General features: G+C 37.8%; 2 protein-coding genes across 5 annotated transcripts; both read right to left on the bottom strand.

Annotated features, from left to right (window-relative positions):
* Positions 1-81: 81 nt before the first annotated feature.
* On the bottom strand, positions 82-6,758 carry LOC122418179 (antichymotrypsin-2-like). 4 transcript variants are annotated; one of them, XM_043432246.1, is made up of 10 exons: positions 6,707-6,758; positions 5,448-5,546; positions 5,002-5,147; positions 4,292-4,480; positions 3,991-4,192; positions 3,669-3,898; positions 2,594-2,800; positions 2,156-2,342; positions 1,294-1,456; positions 82-1,185 (listed from the first exon to the last, which is right to left on the bottom strand). In XM_043432246.1, exons 2-10 carry the CDS (start codon positions 5,455-5,457, stop codon positions 1,128-1,130), a joined length of 1,392 nt encoding a protein of 463 aa, XP_043288181.1. In that variant the 5' UTR covers positions 5,458-5,546; positions 6,707-6,758; the 3' UTR covers positions 82-1,127. The 4 variants fall into 4 exon arrangements, with proteins under 4 accessions (XP_043288181.1, XP_043288178.1, XP_043288179.1 ...); XM_043432243.1 differs by lacking the exon at positions 6,707-6,758 and adding an exon at positions 6,115-6,673 and having other exon boundaries at positions 5,448-5,645; XM_043432244.1 differs by lacking the exon at positions 6,707-6,758 and adding an exon at positions 6,115-6,673.
* A 5,317-nt stretch (positions 6,759-12,075) lies between these two features.
* CaBP1 (Protein disulfide-isomerase A6 homolog CaBP1) lies at positions 12,076-16,098 on the bottom strand. The gene is made up of 3 exons (XM_043432156.1): positions 15,919-16,098; positions 14,963-15,156; positions 12,076-14,736 (listed from the first exon to the last, which is right to left on the bottom strand). Exons 1-3 carry the CDS (start codon positions 15,932-15,934, stop codon positions 13,654-13,656), a joined length of 1,293 nt encoding a protein of 430 aa, XP_043288091.1. The 5' UTR covers positions 15,935-16,098; the 3' UTR covers positions 12,076-13,653.
* Positions 16,099-16,592: the final 494 nt, after the last annotated feature.

Here is a 16,592-nt window from a genome sequence, read left to right as displayed (position 1 = left end):
CGTTTGTGGACTTTTATCATTCATTTTATTAAAATCGCATCATGGAAGACGGTTTTGTGAAAGCAAAAAGTACAAATCTACCAATGATAAATATGTCGATGGTGGCGGATGAATCCACAATTTTTGTGGCATTTTTACACTTGTATTATCGCATTCAGGTACGAGACACCAATAATATACCATTATAACTCATTATATTCCCAAATCTTGTTACTTGGTCTCTCACAATCGTATTATTTACTAACGGAATGACGTCACAAACCGAAACGACTAGCGTTTCCGCGCGAAAATTGAAAATTGTAAATAAAAAATAGTTTTTAAGACACTTCTCGGTCTTGCAAAGTTTAAATAAAAATTCCTCTGGTTTATTACGATCTCAGGATTATTTTGAAACAGTTTTTAAAAAAAGGTGTAATTGCATCCAGTGCATTTCAATGACTCATCAAGATTGCTTTGGTTCAAAAAATTCTGAGAAATTTTTCTGAATAAATTTACATTATTGAAAAAAAACTCGATTCATTTGAAAAGCGTATGAAAATCGTGGCAAATTTTGTTATCAGTCACTCGTGTTTTCCCTTTGTCTTATTTTACTGTATTATTTTAAAAACTCGTGCATGAAACAGTGCCTCGACAATAGTTTTGTCCCTGATCAACTCGAGTTCATGAATCATCGATAATATTGTTCAAGGATCGAGATTAGTACGTGACGATTTGTGGATTCGCTCTGTCCAATTGCGTTGTTATTTTCCTCCATAATTATTCATTTCGTTATCGCAGAATGGGGCAGTTTCTTCTCACGGTTCTCCCTCGATTTAGTCCTTGAAACGAATCTTCCTCTTGGTCCTTCTTCATTTATTCTCGTAGCAAAAAAACATGAAAATTTGGTTTTAAAAAATTCCAGAAAGCTTTGCGATTTGGCTTGAGAGATGAGTGGATCTGCGATTATTTCATTGCGGATTGTAAAAAGGACAATTTCGTTTGAAATAATTTCATTTTATTTTCGTCTTTGGCGAGGTTACGAATTACAAATTTCAGGTTTCTTTCCAGTCACTCGATGCTTCCTCTCGAATCCGTTCTCACCCATTCCAGTTGTCTAAATTTTATTATTTCGAGTTTTCGAGCACTGCTCATGATACAGTTGTGCCGATGTACCACCAGGCGTCGTGATCCTCAGGTACAAAGTCGCTGAAAAAAGAGCTTCGAATGATAAACTCGTGTTCAATTTGAGAGCACATCGAAACAACGAAATTTCATTTCCTTCGTATTGAGGACTGTTGTTCAATTTATTCTTACCTGCCAAGAAATTTGATGGACAAAATATTTGTCATAACTTTTCCGATGGTAGCGATGATTGCTACGAAAGGACGGTTCACCTTAAATTGCACTGCGTTTGGCGAAATAGATCGAGTTTTTCGTTCTGCGACAGGCTCCGGTTGAAGCGTTTTATAGGCCAATCCTGCGTGGACGATTTGAAATGTCATGCGATTGAGAAAATTTGATTAACGAAGAAAAATCGTGGCCACAGGAATCCAAAAGTGAAATTGTAAAAGGAAAAAAACTTTGTCGACTCAACGAAATCCCTCGACCAATGAGCTCTCTGAATCCTCAACAAAAAATCTCCAAAACTTTGGTTCACCATGAGCAGCTTGTGGATCAATTTTCGTATAAATAAAAAATCTTGAAAAAAAGTTTTTTTTTCTGTTAATTTAAAAGAAAAATAAAAAACCTTTCGAGCCGAGACTCGAAGTGAGACCAAATTAGGTTTCGAACAAATGTTTTTTCCCAAACAACGGAGTCCTAATTTGGGACTCGTGATATGTCAAAGATCCAGTAACAAAAGTCCCATTCAGCACGCCATTTGCGAATCGCACTTGCCCAATTGAGTCTTGAATTCTGATCAGAAAATTTTTCCTACTTTTTATTGAGGATCGCCGATCGTTTAAGGTCTCAACCGAAGCAAACTCAGCCAAGACACGAAATCTCTTTTCGTAATCGAGCTCATCGTTTGAGTGCTGATGCCTCTTTGGCGTTGGCACCTTTTTGAGGGTGTTGAAAAGTGACGGAGCTGTACACAAGCTCGTCTAGAGCCTGATGAAGTTTCTTTTTACCAGGTTTTTGCGTTAGTAAAAAAACGAAGTAATGAGTTCGCACAAACCACTTGAATCAGCACTTTTGAGGCCTGACTCATCAACCTCAACGAAAACGCTTGCCCACGTTTCATCGGGAACTGACTTCCGGTGAGACGTCAAAATTCCGGAGAAGTTTCCGGCGTCTTTTGGCCTCATTTCCGGCTCCTGTGGGCACGATTCCCAGGGCGGACACGTTGGAGGTTTCCGAACGTACTGTAAACACATTTTTCGACGAATTTTTTCTTTTGCTCGTTTTGCCATATTTTTGTAAAATGATTCGAAATTGTCACAATTTTTTTAAACCCCATCACACTCCAAACAATTCAGAAACCGATAAATTAAATTTTTTTTTTTAAATAAAAAAACGTTTGTTTCACTTTATTTTCGATTTTAATTTTTTTTTTTAATTAAAAAGGCCTGTTCCGAAGGGCTCATATTGAAAAAAAAACCCGAAAACTACGAACCCCCATCACATCATCGCTGAGACGAACTCGATATCTGTGACGAGTTTTGAATTTCGGAAGATACACTTCGACTTGGTCTTCTGTGCTGTTCAAAAGTCTGTTCAAATCGAGGCTTGCAATATTCTGGACAAAAGTGTTGACGTCGAGTCGATAGCCTTCGTCCATGCGCAATATGAACATGCTCATCGCATCGTTGTCAGCTTTTCTCTGTTAATAATGGATAAATCCGATAGATTAAGGAGTTTCGGTACAAAAGTCTAAATGTTAAGAAATTGATCAAATTTGATGATAATGTTCTTCAACATCAAGTGCGAAAACACAATTTTTTCAAAATTTTCTTCTACTTAGTTATCAAGTAATTACGCATTAAAGCAGATTTCTAATGTCCGGAATGTATACCTTTATATATGGAAACGCTATGCTTATACACGTGAACTTTAGTGATCAATTACTCGATAACTGTGTAGAAGAAAAATCTTAAAAAATTTGTATAGTCAAATTTGGCACTAAAGAATATGTTCACCAAATTTTATAAAATTCTGAACTTTTTGAATTTTTTAATTTTTTTAGCATGGATTAGCATGGCAACATTGTATCGCCTGTACCGAAACTCCTTAAAAAAGGCCTGAAACTGTGGAGAGTGAGAAATGCAACTTTCCAATATTGAAATAAACGAAAAACGTTTTTTTTTTAATTTGTGAATTTTTCAAATATACTTAATCAGAATTTGAAATTGAATTTTTTTAAACAACGGAAAATCCGACCTTGGATCAGCGAGTCCAGAAACGGTGAAAAAAGTCTCAAATTGGGCTCGTTAAGCTCTATTCGAACCAGATGTGACGTAAGCTCAATCCCGAATTCGAAAAAGTCCCAACTGAGATGTTTTTCGGCCGATTTTTTCAGAGACTCGCTCATGCCTCGAAGCTAAGGTTGCAACCGAACATCGGCAATTAATATTTTTTCCAAAACTTTTCTAAAACGCGGAAATTCGAGAGTGTTTTGAAAATTTTTTAATTAAAAAAAATTTTTTTTTTTTTAATTTTAATTTTAAATAAAATTTTTTTTTTTAATCCACCTCGTAAGGAAGCTCGATGAAAGATGCGTGAAAATCGTCGAGACGACCGTGTCGGAAGCGACCACTCGTGTACATCGTCGATACGTTGACCGGAGGTGTATTTCGACGTGCGCTTTCGAGCAGATAAAAAGCACGTGGGACGGTACGAGAGACATCAAATTGCGTTTTCCAAGTTCTTTCGATAGATAAAGTGTTGACGAGGACCATGCTCACGTCAGGATTTATTTGCGCTTGAATAAAAAATTAAAAGAAAATTGAATTAATAAAAGTTTTTGTTATTGAATTAATTGTTGAGTCCTTTCGCTATTATGATTTAAAAAACCTGGCCAAAAAATTCCTGCGAGACTATCGTTCGTTCGGTTGGCCACCCAATCGTTGATCGGTCCCTGCCACACGCGACTTTTCGTTTCATCGTAATTCCCAACTTTTACGTTGAAGACTTTCTCAGTGAGATTCACAAAATTCTCATCCCGAGTGACGTTTGGTGGGAAAAACATTTTCGTGCTCACACGAATGCCGCAGGCCTGCAATGCCAAATTCGAGGTCCTTTTTCAAGACTTGGAAATTTTTCGAAAGCTCTTTGAAACACTCTTGATAATGCAACATCATAACAGTTTACTTACAGACAACTCGCGTAGGAACTTCTCGTAACCGATTTTCGCTGCCTCGGTTTTTTCTTCAGCCAAACCAATTTCCTTCAAATACATTTCTCTCGTTTCTCCTCGAGCCCCGTAAGACAATATGAACAAAGGAATGAAAGCACTCAAGGGCGAAACTGGTCTATCGGTGTAGTAAGCCTGGTCCCATAATTTCTGCTCATAAAATTAATATAAATTTATCAAACGAAATCACAGAAATAGTTTTACCTATTTATCCAATTTCCACGAGCATTTTTCATTTTTCACGCGAATTTTCCACTTTTCCCTGTGAATTTTTCACTTTCCATGTGGACTTTCCACTTTTCACGTGGATTTGCCACTTTTACCCATGAATTTTTCACTTTCCATGTGGATTTTTCACTTTTCACGTAAATTTTCCACTTTTCATATGGATTTGCCACTTTCCACGTGGATTTTCCACCTACTACGTGAATTTTACACTTTCCAGGTAGAAAATTTTCCACCCACCGCGTGGGTTTTCCACTTTCCTCGTGGAAATTCGAATTTCCACGTGAATTTTCCACTCCTCGTGGAAATTCGAATTTCCACGTGAATTTTCCACTTACCACGTGGATTTTCACCTTTTCATTCCGATTTTTCGATATCTTCTGAATTGTGAGTCCCGTGAGTTTGATAACATTCGACGGTATTTCATTATTTGACAGGATACGTACCTGGAAATATTTGATTGAAAAGTTCCGCGCAGCATCCGTTAAAACCTGAAGACTTTGCTCCTTTTCATATTCGGTCACAGCTTCGAAAGCATTATTCGGTGTTGGAACTGCATAAGAACCGATTGCAATTGTAAGTACGACAAGTGCTGAAAAATTAAACGAGGCTTCATTGTTTACTGAAGAAATGACAGTTCAGTGAGCTGGACTAAGAAACGTGCTGATTTATCAAAAGCTTAACACATCGTGGCGACTGAAATGAAGTTCAACTCAATAAATTTCAATTCTCATCTCAAATTTCCAATCTTAGAAAAAATTGTGTGAAAAATTCAAAGAAATTGGAGTATTTGGGTTTCGAGAAAAATCTTCAATAACGAAAATATTTTTTTCGACAATTCCATAAAGTGGTCTGTGCCCTTAATGCTCGATGCTGGATTTGCTCAACTTACGCAGACGCATTTTGCTGTCAAGCAAAATTACACACCGCTGCGTGGAAATAAATCTGATCAATGTGGCCACCTAATCAGGCTTTTAATACCCCCGAACATCTGTGAATTACAAATAAAATTCAGCCATCCATTTTCTGCATGTAATCCGTTCAAATGTGTGTCGATATTTGCTCGATTCGTATTAGACCCTCGATAATACTGAAAGAAATAAATTTCGTTCACTCAAAAGATTCTGACGTTGGAGCACACAATATTTTTATCTCCGGATAAAAAAAGCTACCAAAAATTATAGAACACTCGGAAATATAATGAAAAAGTAAAAAAATATTGAAAAATTTACAAAATTCTATAAAGTTTGAAAATCCCTGGCTAGGAAATAATTCCGTTGCAACAGATACGTGACTTTTTTCAAATTTTCATTATCAACGGAACCTCCGATTGCTTGTTTTTATTTGTTTATTTGACATTATCATTGTTTTTCGTTTGAAAATAATTGGTGATTCCCTGGTTCGGTTAACTTCACAGAAAACAAGAAAAAATGTCTTTTTACGTGAAACTTTTATTACTATTTTGACTTTTATTTTTAGAAAAATAATTTTTAATGATTTTTTAAAAAAGGAGCGCTTGTTACACGTGAAAAAATGATTTATACAAAATTTCAGCTTACCTCCTCATTCGCCATGATTTATTACCTGATAAATAAGAAAATTGTGAAAAAATATTGGACTCATTTTTCATATTTATTGGATTTCAATTGCTTATAATATCCCTGAACACACGCCACTAATTTATCACGTCAAACATTAATTTTATGTTGGACTCATTTTTCATATTTATTGGATTTCAATTGCTTTATATCCCCGAACACACGCCACTATTTTATCACGTCAAACATTAATTTAAAGCAAGTAAAAATATGATTTTTCGATCTAGAATTCGTCATGCATGTTTCAGCTGTCAAGATTCTAACGCCAAAGCCCGTTAGTCGAACATTTATGGCTGTGAAGTTTTCAGTTTTGAGTAAAAACAGTAAATTTATAGTGGGAGCCCCTTCAGGAGCTCCACTCGTTGCTTTGTAGTTGTAAAATTTTGGAGATTTAATATTGGACTTGGAACGACGAAGATTAGCTGGAGATTATTAAAAAAAAATGTCAGAATCCTGGCCGATGGGGGGGATTCTTGTAACGATGATCTCACGCGACTGGAGCATAAAATAAGAAATTTAAATTCCTTAAAATAATACAAAATAAAACAACTACCTTAACTTCGAGAGAAAATTTTGTCAGAATGCAATTCAACTTGGACAAGTGTTTGACGTTAGACGGCACGATGGAAGCTGTAATCTTCAACTCGCCCATCATTGCAGCGCGGCCAACATTTTACCCGTTCAAAATTGAGCAGTTAAAGGAAACCGTGTTTTTCTCAAAACAGCTTTTTCAAAATCGGTGACCAAGATATCTAAAAAACGAGTGAACCGATTTACTTCAATTTTGCATTCTTTTTTATATATCAGGAGGCAGTCCTCGATCGAAGGATTTTTTCGATTCATATTTTTTTTTATTTCACTTTCGATCGCCGACCATTTTTTCAAAAATCCATCATTCTTCAAATCCGTCGATTAAAGACTGGATGATACAACACAAAAACTTAATCCATTTGGTTTTGCTTCCTCATAGAGGAAGCTTTGTGATGATGAAAAATTTGTTTTTCCAGTTTTCAATGTCAATGTGCTCAAAATGTCCCAAAACATCGAAAAATCATGTCGAGAAAAAATGCCCGGATGTGTGTGCGCGCCCGTGCGTGTGTAACTCGAAAACGATTTGAGATACAGGGCTTCCATTTTGCACAGATGTTAATCTATACAAGCTCTTCATTCTCTGATAATTTTGTCAGAATTTGTAAAAAAATACGAATCCTACGACGTTTTGAAATTTTTAAAAAAAGGGTGTCGACGCTCTAACTTTTTTTATTTCAAATAATCGGTGAAAAAGTTGCAGTGCTCATCACGGAAGGTCTTTTTTTAACAGCGGTCCGGGATATATATTATACCTGCTATATTTGTGACTTATTTGCAATAAAAAAATTATGAAACATAATCAAAAATATACCTACCCTTTAGTATGAAAAAAAACTGTTCGAAACCTGCAATCATTTTCCCAAAAAAAAATCACAAAAAGACGACCTCGTCGACTGTGGCATAAGCTTTGTCGAAAGGTGCTTTTCCATGGGACCCAAAAATCCTGGAAAAGTTGCCCACGTCTCTGTGAGCAACCACCTGTAGTTTGGACAATTCCAAGGACCACCGTAACCACCAGGAGCAACGAAAGCAAGGTAAAGTCACAAGAGACCTTGCCCACACATCTCGAATGATACGAAAAGACGAAATATACAAACGTCTTCTTGCAGGTCGAATAAAAATGCTTCGTGTTGCTGTACGAATGAGAATTTTGGGAGGTAAACGTCGAGCTGCTCCTCGGTACCGTTCAGCAGCTTTCGGAAATCCAAAAATCGAAGCCTCACCACCAAACGATCGATTCGATGAACTTCATCGACGCGGATTATGAACATGCTCAAAGCATCGGCGTCGCTGGTGCTCTGAAAATCAGAGATGAGGAAAAAATGAATGAGCAATTGTAATTAAAATGTGGGGAAACGAGCCAAGAACGCATGCAAATGGAGAGAAATTTAGGATCAGAAAGAATTTATTGATATGTTTTGTATCGAAATTTGCAAAATTTGCGTCGATATCCGGAATGAAGATTTTTAGTTCGCTTTTTTGCCACCTGCAGCGCTCCCACCTGAGCCCACTTCGAATTTTGAGAATGGAAATTCCTCGGCACGGTTTAACCGATTACAAAAAAAAATTGTTGGCCGACGGAGGCCGATGGCAAGAACGGGCTGACGGAAGCTTTTTGTAATCGGTTCAACCGTGTCGAAGAATTTCAATTTAGAAAATTCGAAGTGAGGTTAGGCACTGCTTATGCAAAATGACTGTTGGAATCGTGATTTTATTGGAATGCTTCGCACCTGGAAAGGGACGAGTTCGATGAATGTGATATTGGATTTTCCGAACCGGCCATGCCGGAAGCGACCGGATGTGTGCATGCTCGATACGTTCACCGGAAGTGCTCCGCCCTTGCGCGACCGATTACGAATGTAGAAAGGGCGAAGTGCGGTATGAGAACTGTTGAACGACGTCCTCCAAACTCTCCTCAATTAGAAAGTAGTGACGGCGACCAGCATACTCGTACCACGTTTCATATCGACTTGAGGACAATTCTGACATTCAGTACCGATTCGGAATGAACTTTGGAAAATCGAATTTCAAATGGAGCAGCTCGATTTCGAATTGTCAATTTTCATAATTTTAAGGTGGAACGGTAGCGCTTAACATACGACAAAGTAATGCAAATAATACAAAAAATAACGTTTTAACCGGTTGACTGGTGAGCTTTTTTCCAGTTTTTGTGCCAAAACTGGTACGAGCCAATATGTTACCGAAAATTACGATATTTTATTTCCGAGGGTTTTCGAGGTTCCTGATTCCATTTTCATGTGATAAAGCATGAAATTTTCGCAGTGAAAAATTAACCAATTTCACCCTGAACCCTTATTTTTCACATTTTTGGGGGTAGCGAATTTTGTTTGATTTCGATGAAAGAGTCCAGTGTGATAAAAAACTAAAAATTTTCATATCATATAGCATGAAAGTCCATTGAAAAAACGAAAAATTTCACCCTCAACCTTCGATTTTCCCCATTTCCAAGGGTAGTGAGGTGAAAATTAAGTTCAAAAATCGACTCAGCGACCCAAAAAACCATTGTATACCAATTTTTGTTAAAATCGGTTGAAAATTGATAAAGTTATTTCAATATGTGCCCATATGATACAAAACCAAAATGGGCCCGAATTTTTTTTGTACATATATGATCCAATACCAGTCAACCGGTTAATAAATTGCGTGCGATGTGCGCTGTACAGCAAGTTGTTGGCTCTTATTGTGTCTCCTAAAACTTTTCTAATGTGTTTACCATTTGAATTTCGAAACAAAGCATAGTTTTGTTTTGACGTTGAGCCTCTTCGATTTTTTTTAATTTTTTAATATGTTTTTATGAGGAGAAATAAACGTCCAAGTAAATATCTCTTTTCTTCAAATTCATACTGCTACAGAATCTAAAGAAATTAATTTCAAAGATGGAAGGAAACATTGATATCACGAGGATCCTCGTGCGTCAATATGCCATCGAAATGTTCAATGTTTTCCTCTGGTTCGGGCTAATGGTGGACCAGAGGCAAGCCTGCGGGGCCGGCTCGAAGAGCCACTGCTGCTGCGTCATCGGGAGCATCTTTAACACTTTCGAGAGTGACGAGGTCGCATGTGCGCTTGCTTAACGATGCTCGTCTGCAACCGCAGTTCAAAATGATTTCCCTAGTGAGCTGCGTTCTCATCGCTTATGATCAGGGGCTCCTGGCACCAAGATTCGGCTTCGTAGAAAGCCTGATGATCCAGCCGAGACCTTTCGTTGCTTCCTGGCTCATTCGATTTTTCAATACTCCAAATATTGTCAGCAAAGTTGTGATTTATCTGCGGGACACGTACGTGCGGATCTGCGGATGTTGCAAGCCGCGTATTCGCCTGACGGCGGAGAGGATAAGAGACTTGGGAGTGGAGAACTCACCAATAAACCTCCCCCAGGAACCGCGATGGTCAGCGAGCAAAGTACGAGACCTGGTGGAAAAAACGCGTTAGAAATAATCAACTATTAGTAACGCTTCTATTCCTGGGCTCAATCTTTTGCCATTTTGGATGGGAATCCTTGATCTTTGGTGTCTGGACGTCCCTCTGCTGGCACTTGGTAGTCGACGTCAGGGACGAGAAGTTGTCGAGGAGGAGAGCAGCACCGGTGGGACCGGACGGCGTTTACCAGGTCAGCATTAGCTTTTGCTCCCAAAACTTTTCTCATGGTATGGGCGTGTGTTCCAACAGCGTCTTGCACGTTCCTTATCACGTGTCCTGGGGGGCCGTTATAATCTGCGGAGAAGTCCCGTCGTCGCCGTGCTACGTGAGCTCCTTCAGAGACCCGGTGACCTACGGCGGGCACCGGCATTCGCTTCGCTCGTCCCCGGAGACACTTTCCTCGTAAGCTGTGAAACAAAAGAAAATCGAGTTACATTCGAGGCTCGTTACGACCTGGACGAAGCCACTGGGGATCTCACTTGGGTCGGGATTACCAAACCGGGGCAATTGGGCTCACCGGTATTTGCAAAAGGAGACGCGGGACCAATCCTCGTTGCTTTGGCTGGCAGGTATTTCAGAGAGTGGGATCGTAGATTAACGGAATTCGCCATAGCGCCACCGGATATCGAGGTCAACACTGGGACAACCAGCAAAGGGATTAGGAGATAAAAACACCGGTGAGAGCCACCAGTGCAGTTGGGCAATTCCACCGGCAGGCTTCCAATTCGACACTGGACAATTGACCATCGGGGACTCGGCCGCCGAACCTGGAAAAAGGTAAACGTGTTTCCGTGATCTCACGGAAACTAACGACAGGTTCCGTGTATCTTTTATCTTTACAATTTGAATCAAAAGACGTGAAAGTGACAGTGCTGAACGTAATTACACCAATAAATAAAAAACAAACAAACAAACAAACAAACGAAATAATAAAAGCTCATTGACTCAATAAAACACCAAATAAATATTATATAAACATAAAAGTTGAAGAAAGATCGAAATATGGAACCATTAGTAACCGGCCAGTCTCAATGATTGAGCTGGATTGAGCAATGAGCAATCTAACGATAAAAACAAAAATAATAAAAACTAAACAAAATTACATATAAAAGGACACATTAAATTCTCCCATTTTCTGTATCTCTCGGGAGCTAGCCCAGCTCACGGGGATATAATATAGAGAAAAGGGAGATAAGAAAAAATATAAACATAAACATTGACATAGCGTTCGCTTGAGAGATAGAACGAAGGATGTGATCCACAGTCTCGGTGTGCTTTGTGACTTCCCTGGAATCACCTATTCTCTGTTTTCTTCTTCAACAACGCAGCATTTACTTCAAAATAAATCCACATATTCAAAACAAAACACATATATGTAGAGCTCACCACAGCAATCTCAAAAAAAAATGAAAATAAATAATCGACCCTTGGCCGAAGCGGTTCATTACCAGTGGCCAGGCTAGCTTCACGGTAGAGTAAGTGCAGCTAATTTGAGATAGCATTATACATGTTTTTTTGTATTCCAAATTAGCTTCCTTTCCTCTATTATACGTGACGCTAGGCAAATTGGAAGAAGAAGAAGAAGACAATTGTCCATCGTGTAATTTGCACGTGCAGCTCTCCATCGGGTTACTTTCTTACTGTAGCAGTTCGACATCGTGCCAAATGCGCATCGTAGCAGTTCGACATTTCCCCGACGTTCGTGTATCCGATTAAAAAACCCAAAAGACTCAAAAACAATGTTTAAACTAAAAAAAAATCGAAACAAAACTTTCGAGAGTGCATTTCTAAAGACTGTGACGTCTTAAAACTCGCGTATTCGCATTGAAATTAATTGGAAAAATTAATTTCAATAATTTAATCTGAAAAAAGGTCCAAGAGTGACCCGACTCGTTTGTACGTGAAATATTTATTCGTTGAAACGAGAAAAAATGATAATTACAAAATAGATTAAATTTAAGATCGCTGTGCTTTTGTAAGCTCACATGTACACAATTATGTTCACTTTTTTGCTCCTCTTCTCTCGTGTTATCCATGATTTACAATTTTTCTTCAGCATTATTTCGAATAATAATTTTTTATACTTTTCCTTCGCATTTTTTTTCTCACATCTTTTTTCGCGTTCGATGGAAGACGCTTTTCTGTGCGATTACAAATTCATCGTAATAAAAACGAGATCGGTTAGGGCCGCGTGGAAAAATAATTGGGAAAATTGAAAAATATCGTATCCCCTTGAAAATATTACGAGGATACGTGATGAAAAAATTCAATTTTTTTGGATTTCATTTATTTGAAAAAAGTCAATTCCTCGACAATTCGAAATTGATTTTATTTCTTGCAATTAGTTGCATTCGGAGCGATTATTTTTCTACCAATTTACATTTCTTTGAATAGTGGGAGGAGGGGAGGGGGGAGTTTAGAAAAATACAATGATTTTTAGCATTCCTGAGCAGAATTATTAATGGAATGGTCGTTAATTAAAAAACACAAATATTTGCACGTTCACTTATTAGTCAAATGACCTTCGATGCGTTAGACCGATGAATGCAATTAAAAAATGACTTTAGAGTTTGAAATATTCAGGTAGAATTATGTTCGTTTTGTTCAAACACTATTAAAGTAAATAAAACAAAATTTATTGCGAATTTATGATTTTCAACATTTTTCTACGGATTTCAAATTGTCAATTTCATAGTGAATTCATTTTCTACTTTTCATTGGTCGACATTGATCGAATTCCACTAGTAAGCAATTCGTTTTTTTTCCAATGCAGGAAGAAATTATTTTTTACTTTTTGTTCTGCATTCAATCATTTTTTAATTGTACAAAAAATGTTATTTTCGAAAAAACAATTTTTTTTACTTTAACGCGAAATTCTGTTTTTTCTTTGCACTGAAAACATCAGTGTAAATTTGCATAATGTGAGTGTAAATAGAAAAAGGGATCAAAGTGTTTTTTTCATTTTTGTTAAGTTACGTTGGAAGAGTTTTGTCACTCGTTAGTGAAAAAAGTCACATAAATGTCTCTCTCTCTCTCTCTCTCTTGTTTTTCCTTATTCCTCAGTTTCATTCATTCATTATCGCCTCAAACTCTCATTCTCGTACCACCATTATTCAAATAATAAATGAAAAGTTGATCGACCTTGTTCAATGATTATTGGCGAAGAACAAAACTATGATAATGGGTCGATCAACTGCTAATGACTCGTTCGAAGATAAGGTATGTTGTTACAACAATCACTGGAAATTATTTTCCATATTTGTCCTTAACGAAACTTCCATTAGTTGGAATGCAGCAAAATATTATTTTTTTTTCTCCAAAGAAAACAGAATTATTTCTGAATTTAAAAAATTCGTGAGGAAAAATCTAAAATAATTGAGAAAAAAGCCAAACGTCGCTGCGTTCCAACTAAAAAAAACTTGAAAACTTGATTCTTCGGAGAGAAGATCGAACAATGAGTGGGCAGATTTAAAGCTCGTCTTTTTCGTCGAGGTCGACATCGCTCAGATCAATATCTTCTTCCTGTGGAGGTTCAGCATCCTTGCCATCCCAAGGAGTGATTTTATGGATCTTGGGTAATTCAGCTCCCTTGAGGGGTGCGGTGCCGCCACGTCCGTAGCTGAGATCGCGAAGGAATTCATTAATTCCGTCTCGTGAGAAACTACCCTTGAGAAGGGAATATTTCAACTTTTTCATGTTTACAACGGCGAGAGCAGGGTATCCGAAGCCACCAATTTCCAGAGCTTCTTCGACGTTGTTCTGTGCCCCAGCTTCGGACCAGACCCATCCCCACATTTTTTTCTTGTACTTATCGGCGAGAGATCGAAGAGTTTCGAGATATGAATTTCTGCAGTTTGATTGGCAGTCGAGAATGTGAGGGAGAACAGAAACAACGCAGAGAGGCTTTTCCGCGCAAGCTTCTTTGAGGGAACTCTCGTCGACTATTTGTAGGACTTCTGGGGCTGGAATATTCTCCGTCAATTTTTCTAGAGCCCAATTAACGATGTCGTCAGTCGTTCGACCGCCATCGAACTCAGCGACAGAATCCGAGTCTTTTTTGCCAGGAGCGAAATATTTAATCGTTGGGTAACCCCGGATTTCGTATTCACTAGCTTTGACTTTGTTCACCGTTGCGTCGAGTGCACCCAGTTTTACTTTGCCCTTCAATTCGGAAGCAGCTTTAGCCCAAATCGGCTCCAAGTTTTTACAGTGTCCGCACCAAGGTGCATAAAATTCTACCAACCACATGTCCTCCGAGCCCAATACAAGCTTGTCAAAATTTTCATCCGTCAATACAACTACGTCCTTGGAGTCTTTGGATTTCGAGTCGGAAGATGATTTTTTTCCACCACCCATAGCACTGCGCACTTTCTGCTCTGCCGCCGCTAATCCTGCATCGACAAGCCCCTGTGCCGTTCTCGCACCTCTGTAATCTTCTGGCTTGTTTTTGTTAGCTCCAAAAATTTTCAGGGTTGGAAAACCACTGACTCCGAATCGACCTCCCAATGATTGGTGCTCGTCGGCGTTGACTGCACCAACTTTCACTACACCCTGTAGAAATAAACAAACATTTAAATTCTTCGTGTAAGAGCGAATTTGATTTTCAACTATCAAACAATTTCCTACAGTTTTTATCAACCCAAAACACAACTTAATCTCTAGAGAATTACCCCAGACTTGACTTTACGAATCGTTTGAGCTTTTTAGATTTTGAAAAAAAATGTTGTGTCAAAATGTATGATAAATCTCTGAAACAGTTCAGGAAATTGTAATATACCTTTAGTGCAGTTGCTGCTTTGTCATATTCCGGCGTCAATTGTTTGCAATGTCCGCACCAAGGTGCATAAAATTCTACTATCCATACATGGTCGCTGTTTATGACCAATTTGTCAAAATTGCTTGGGGTCAAATCCACTACATCGGATGTTGACGAGTACATACAGTTGGCTCCAACGACTAACGCCAAAATACCTGCCAAAAAGAGTTTTGCAACATTTTTACAAATTATTGTTTCAATAGTTTGGAAATTTAATTTTTCCATTTTTGGTGACATAAAACCTTTTTTTGTATTGTAAAAAGTAAATTGTATATTATTTATTTAGAATTTCTAATAAAAAATACTGCTTTGGAATATCGCAGCAGAATGTATATTCATTTACAAAATAACGAAAACATCCAAGAAACAGAAAAGATTATCGTGTTTTTTGGGGAAGATTTGAAAAAAAATGTTTAAGTTGATTATTTTTAACAGATTTTTTGAAAATGATTCATGGAGAAAGCGTTTTTAACCCTTGAATCAAGAGAATAAAGTTCCGGTGAGGATCAATACGAAATATCAACATGAAAAGAAATAAAAAATTTTCAAAATTAGCTGAAAATATGGCTGAGTTTGAATTCGAGAAATTTTTGTAGGTAGCATCAAAAATCAGGTCTTTTGGAGCGCAATATAAAAAAGTTGTAAAAAGCGAAATTTTCTAGAAAGGGAGACAAAATTACGATAGTTTACCGGTGTTTTCGTTATAAATATGAATTAAAAGATTGTCCTAAGAACAAAATTTCATGCGAGGAACGAAACAAAATTTTCATAGGTTACCGGTGATCGTGTGTTTCGTAAATACGAATGAAACGTGTCAAGTTTTAGCATCAAATTGCATTGAGCCGGTTTCAAGGTACAGCGAGGAATAATCGATAAAATTTTGAAACCAAACAAAGAGCTGTATTCTAAAAACTTACCGAAAAAACTCCACATTTTGATTTCTTGTGATGGCTCCGAACGTTCCGGAATAAATGCTGTCACAATGAGGCTCTCGCACTAGAAAAAAATCTGTTTTCTCAAGAGACGCGTTGAGTAAAAATATATCCCCAAATATAGGCAAGAGGCGCTCTGTCTCTGGGAGTGTAGTAAATATGACGAAAAAAAGCTTTTTCGTGGACTGTCCCGATTGGTCCACGATTCCCAATGGCTGATGGGTCTTCCGCCCTCCTCTAGCTATACTTGCCACTTTCTTCCAGCTTCCCGCACTTTTTCAACTCAATAATATTATCTCCATTTTTTAAGACTTTCGTTTTCTTTACTTTCTCTTTCGCGATAACTCAAAAAGTATGTTTCAACTTCTATACGTCAAATTCACACGGAACAAATGGCTCGATTTCGACGTTGTTCGCTCGTGATTTTTGGATTAATTGGGCGGTTTATTCGATAATATTTTTTCCGTCAAAGAATTGAAAAAAAATAAGCGGAAGGTTGCCAGAATTTTTTAACGTTTTTCAAATAAAATTTTTCGTAGTAAACTTTTTCGTCATAAAATTCATAAAGAAGCAGCATATCCGTGTGATGCGCGGACGGTATAACGACAACGACTTTTTTTGCTCATCATATGCCAATGAGCTTTCGTTTTTGATCATTT

Source organism: Venturia canescens, chromosome 11, assembly GCF_019457755.1.
Source record: "Venturia canescens isolate UGA chromosome 11, ASM1945775v1, whole genome shotgun sequence".
NCBI lineage: Eukaryota > Metazoa > Arthropoda > Insecta > Hymenoptera > Ichneumonidae > Venturia > Venturia canescens.
This window is presented reverse-complemented; position numbering and strand designations above follow the sequence as displayed.

Bases quoted from the DNA above. Each gene is read 5' to 3' on its own strand.
- LOC122418179 (XM_043432246.1), bottom strand. The intron at 4,481-5,001 runs GTACGTATCCTG...TTTTATGAGCAG, and splicing joins TTTCAATCAAATATTTCCAG to AAATTATGGGACCAGGCTTA. The intron at 3,899-3,990 runs GTTTTTTAAATC...TTTTTATTCAAG, and splicing joins CGCAGGAATTTTTTGGCCAG to CGCAAATAAATCCTGACGTG.
- CaBP1 (XM_043432156.1), bottom strand. The intron at 14,737-14,962 runs GTATATTACAAT...TTATTTCTACAG, and splicing joins AAGCAGCAACTGCACTAAAG to GGTGTAGTGAAAGTTGGTGC.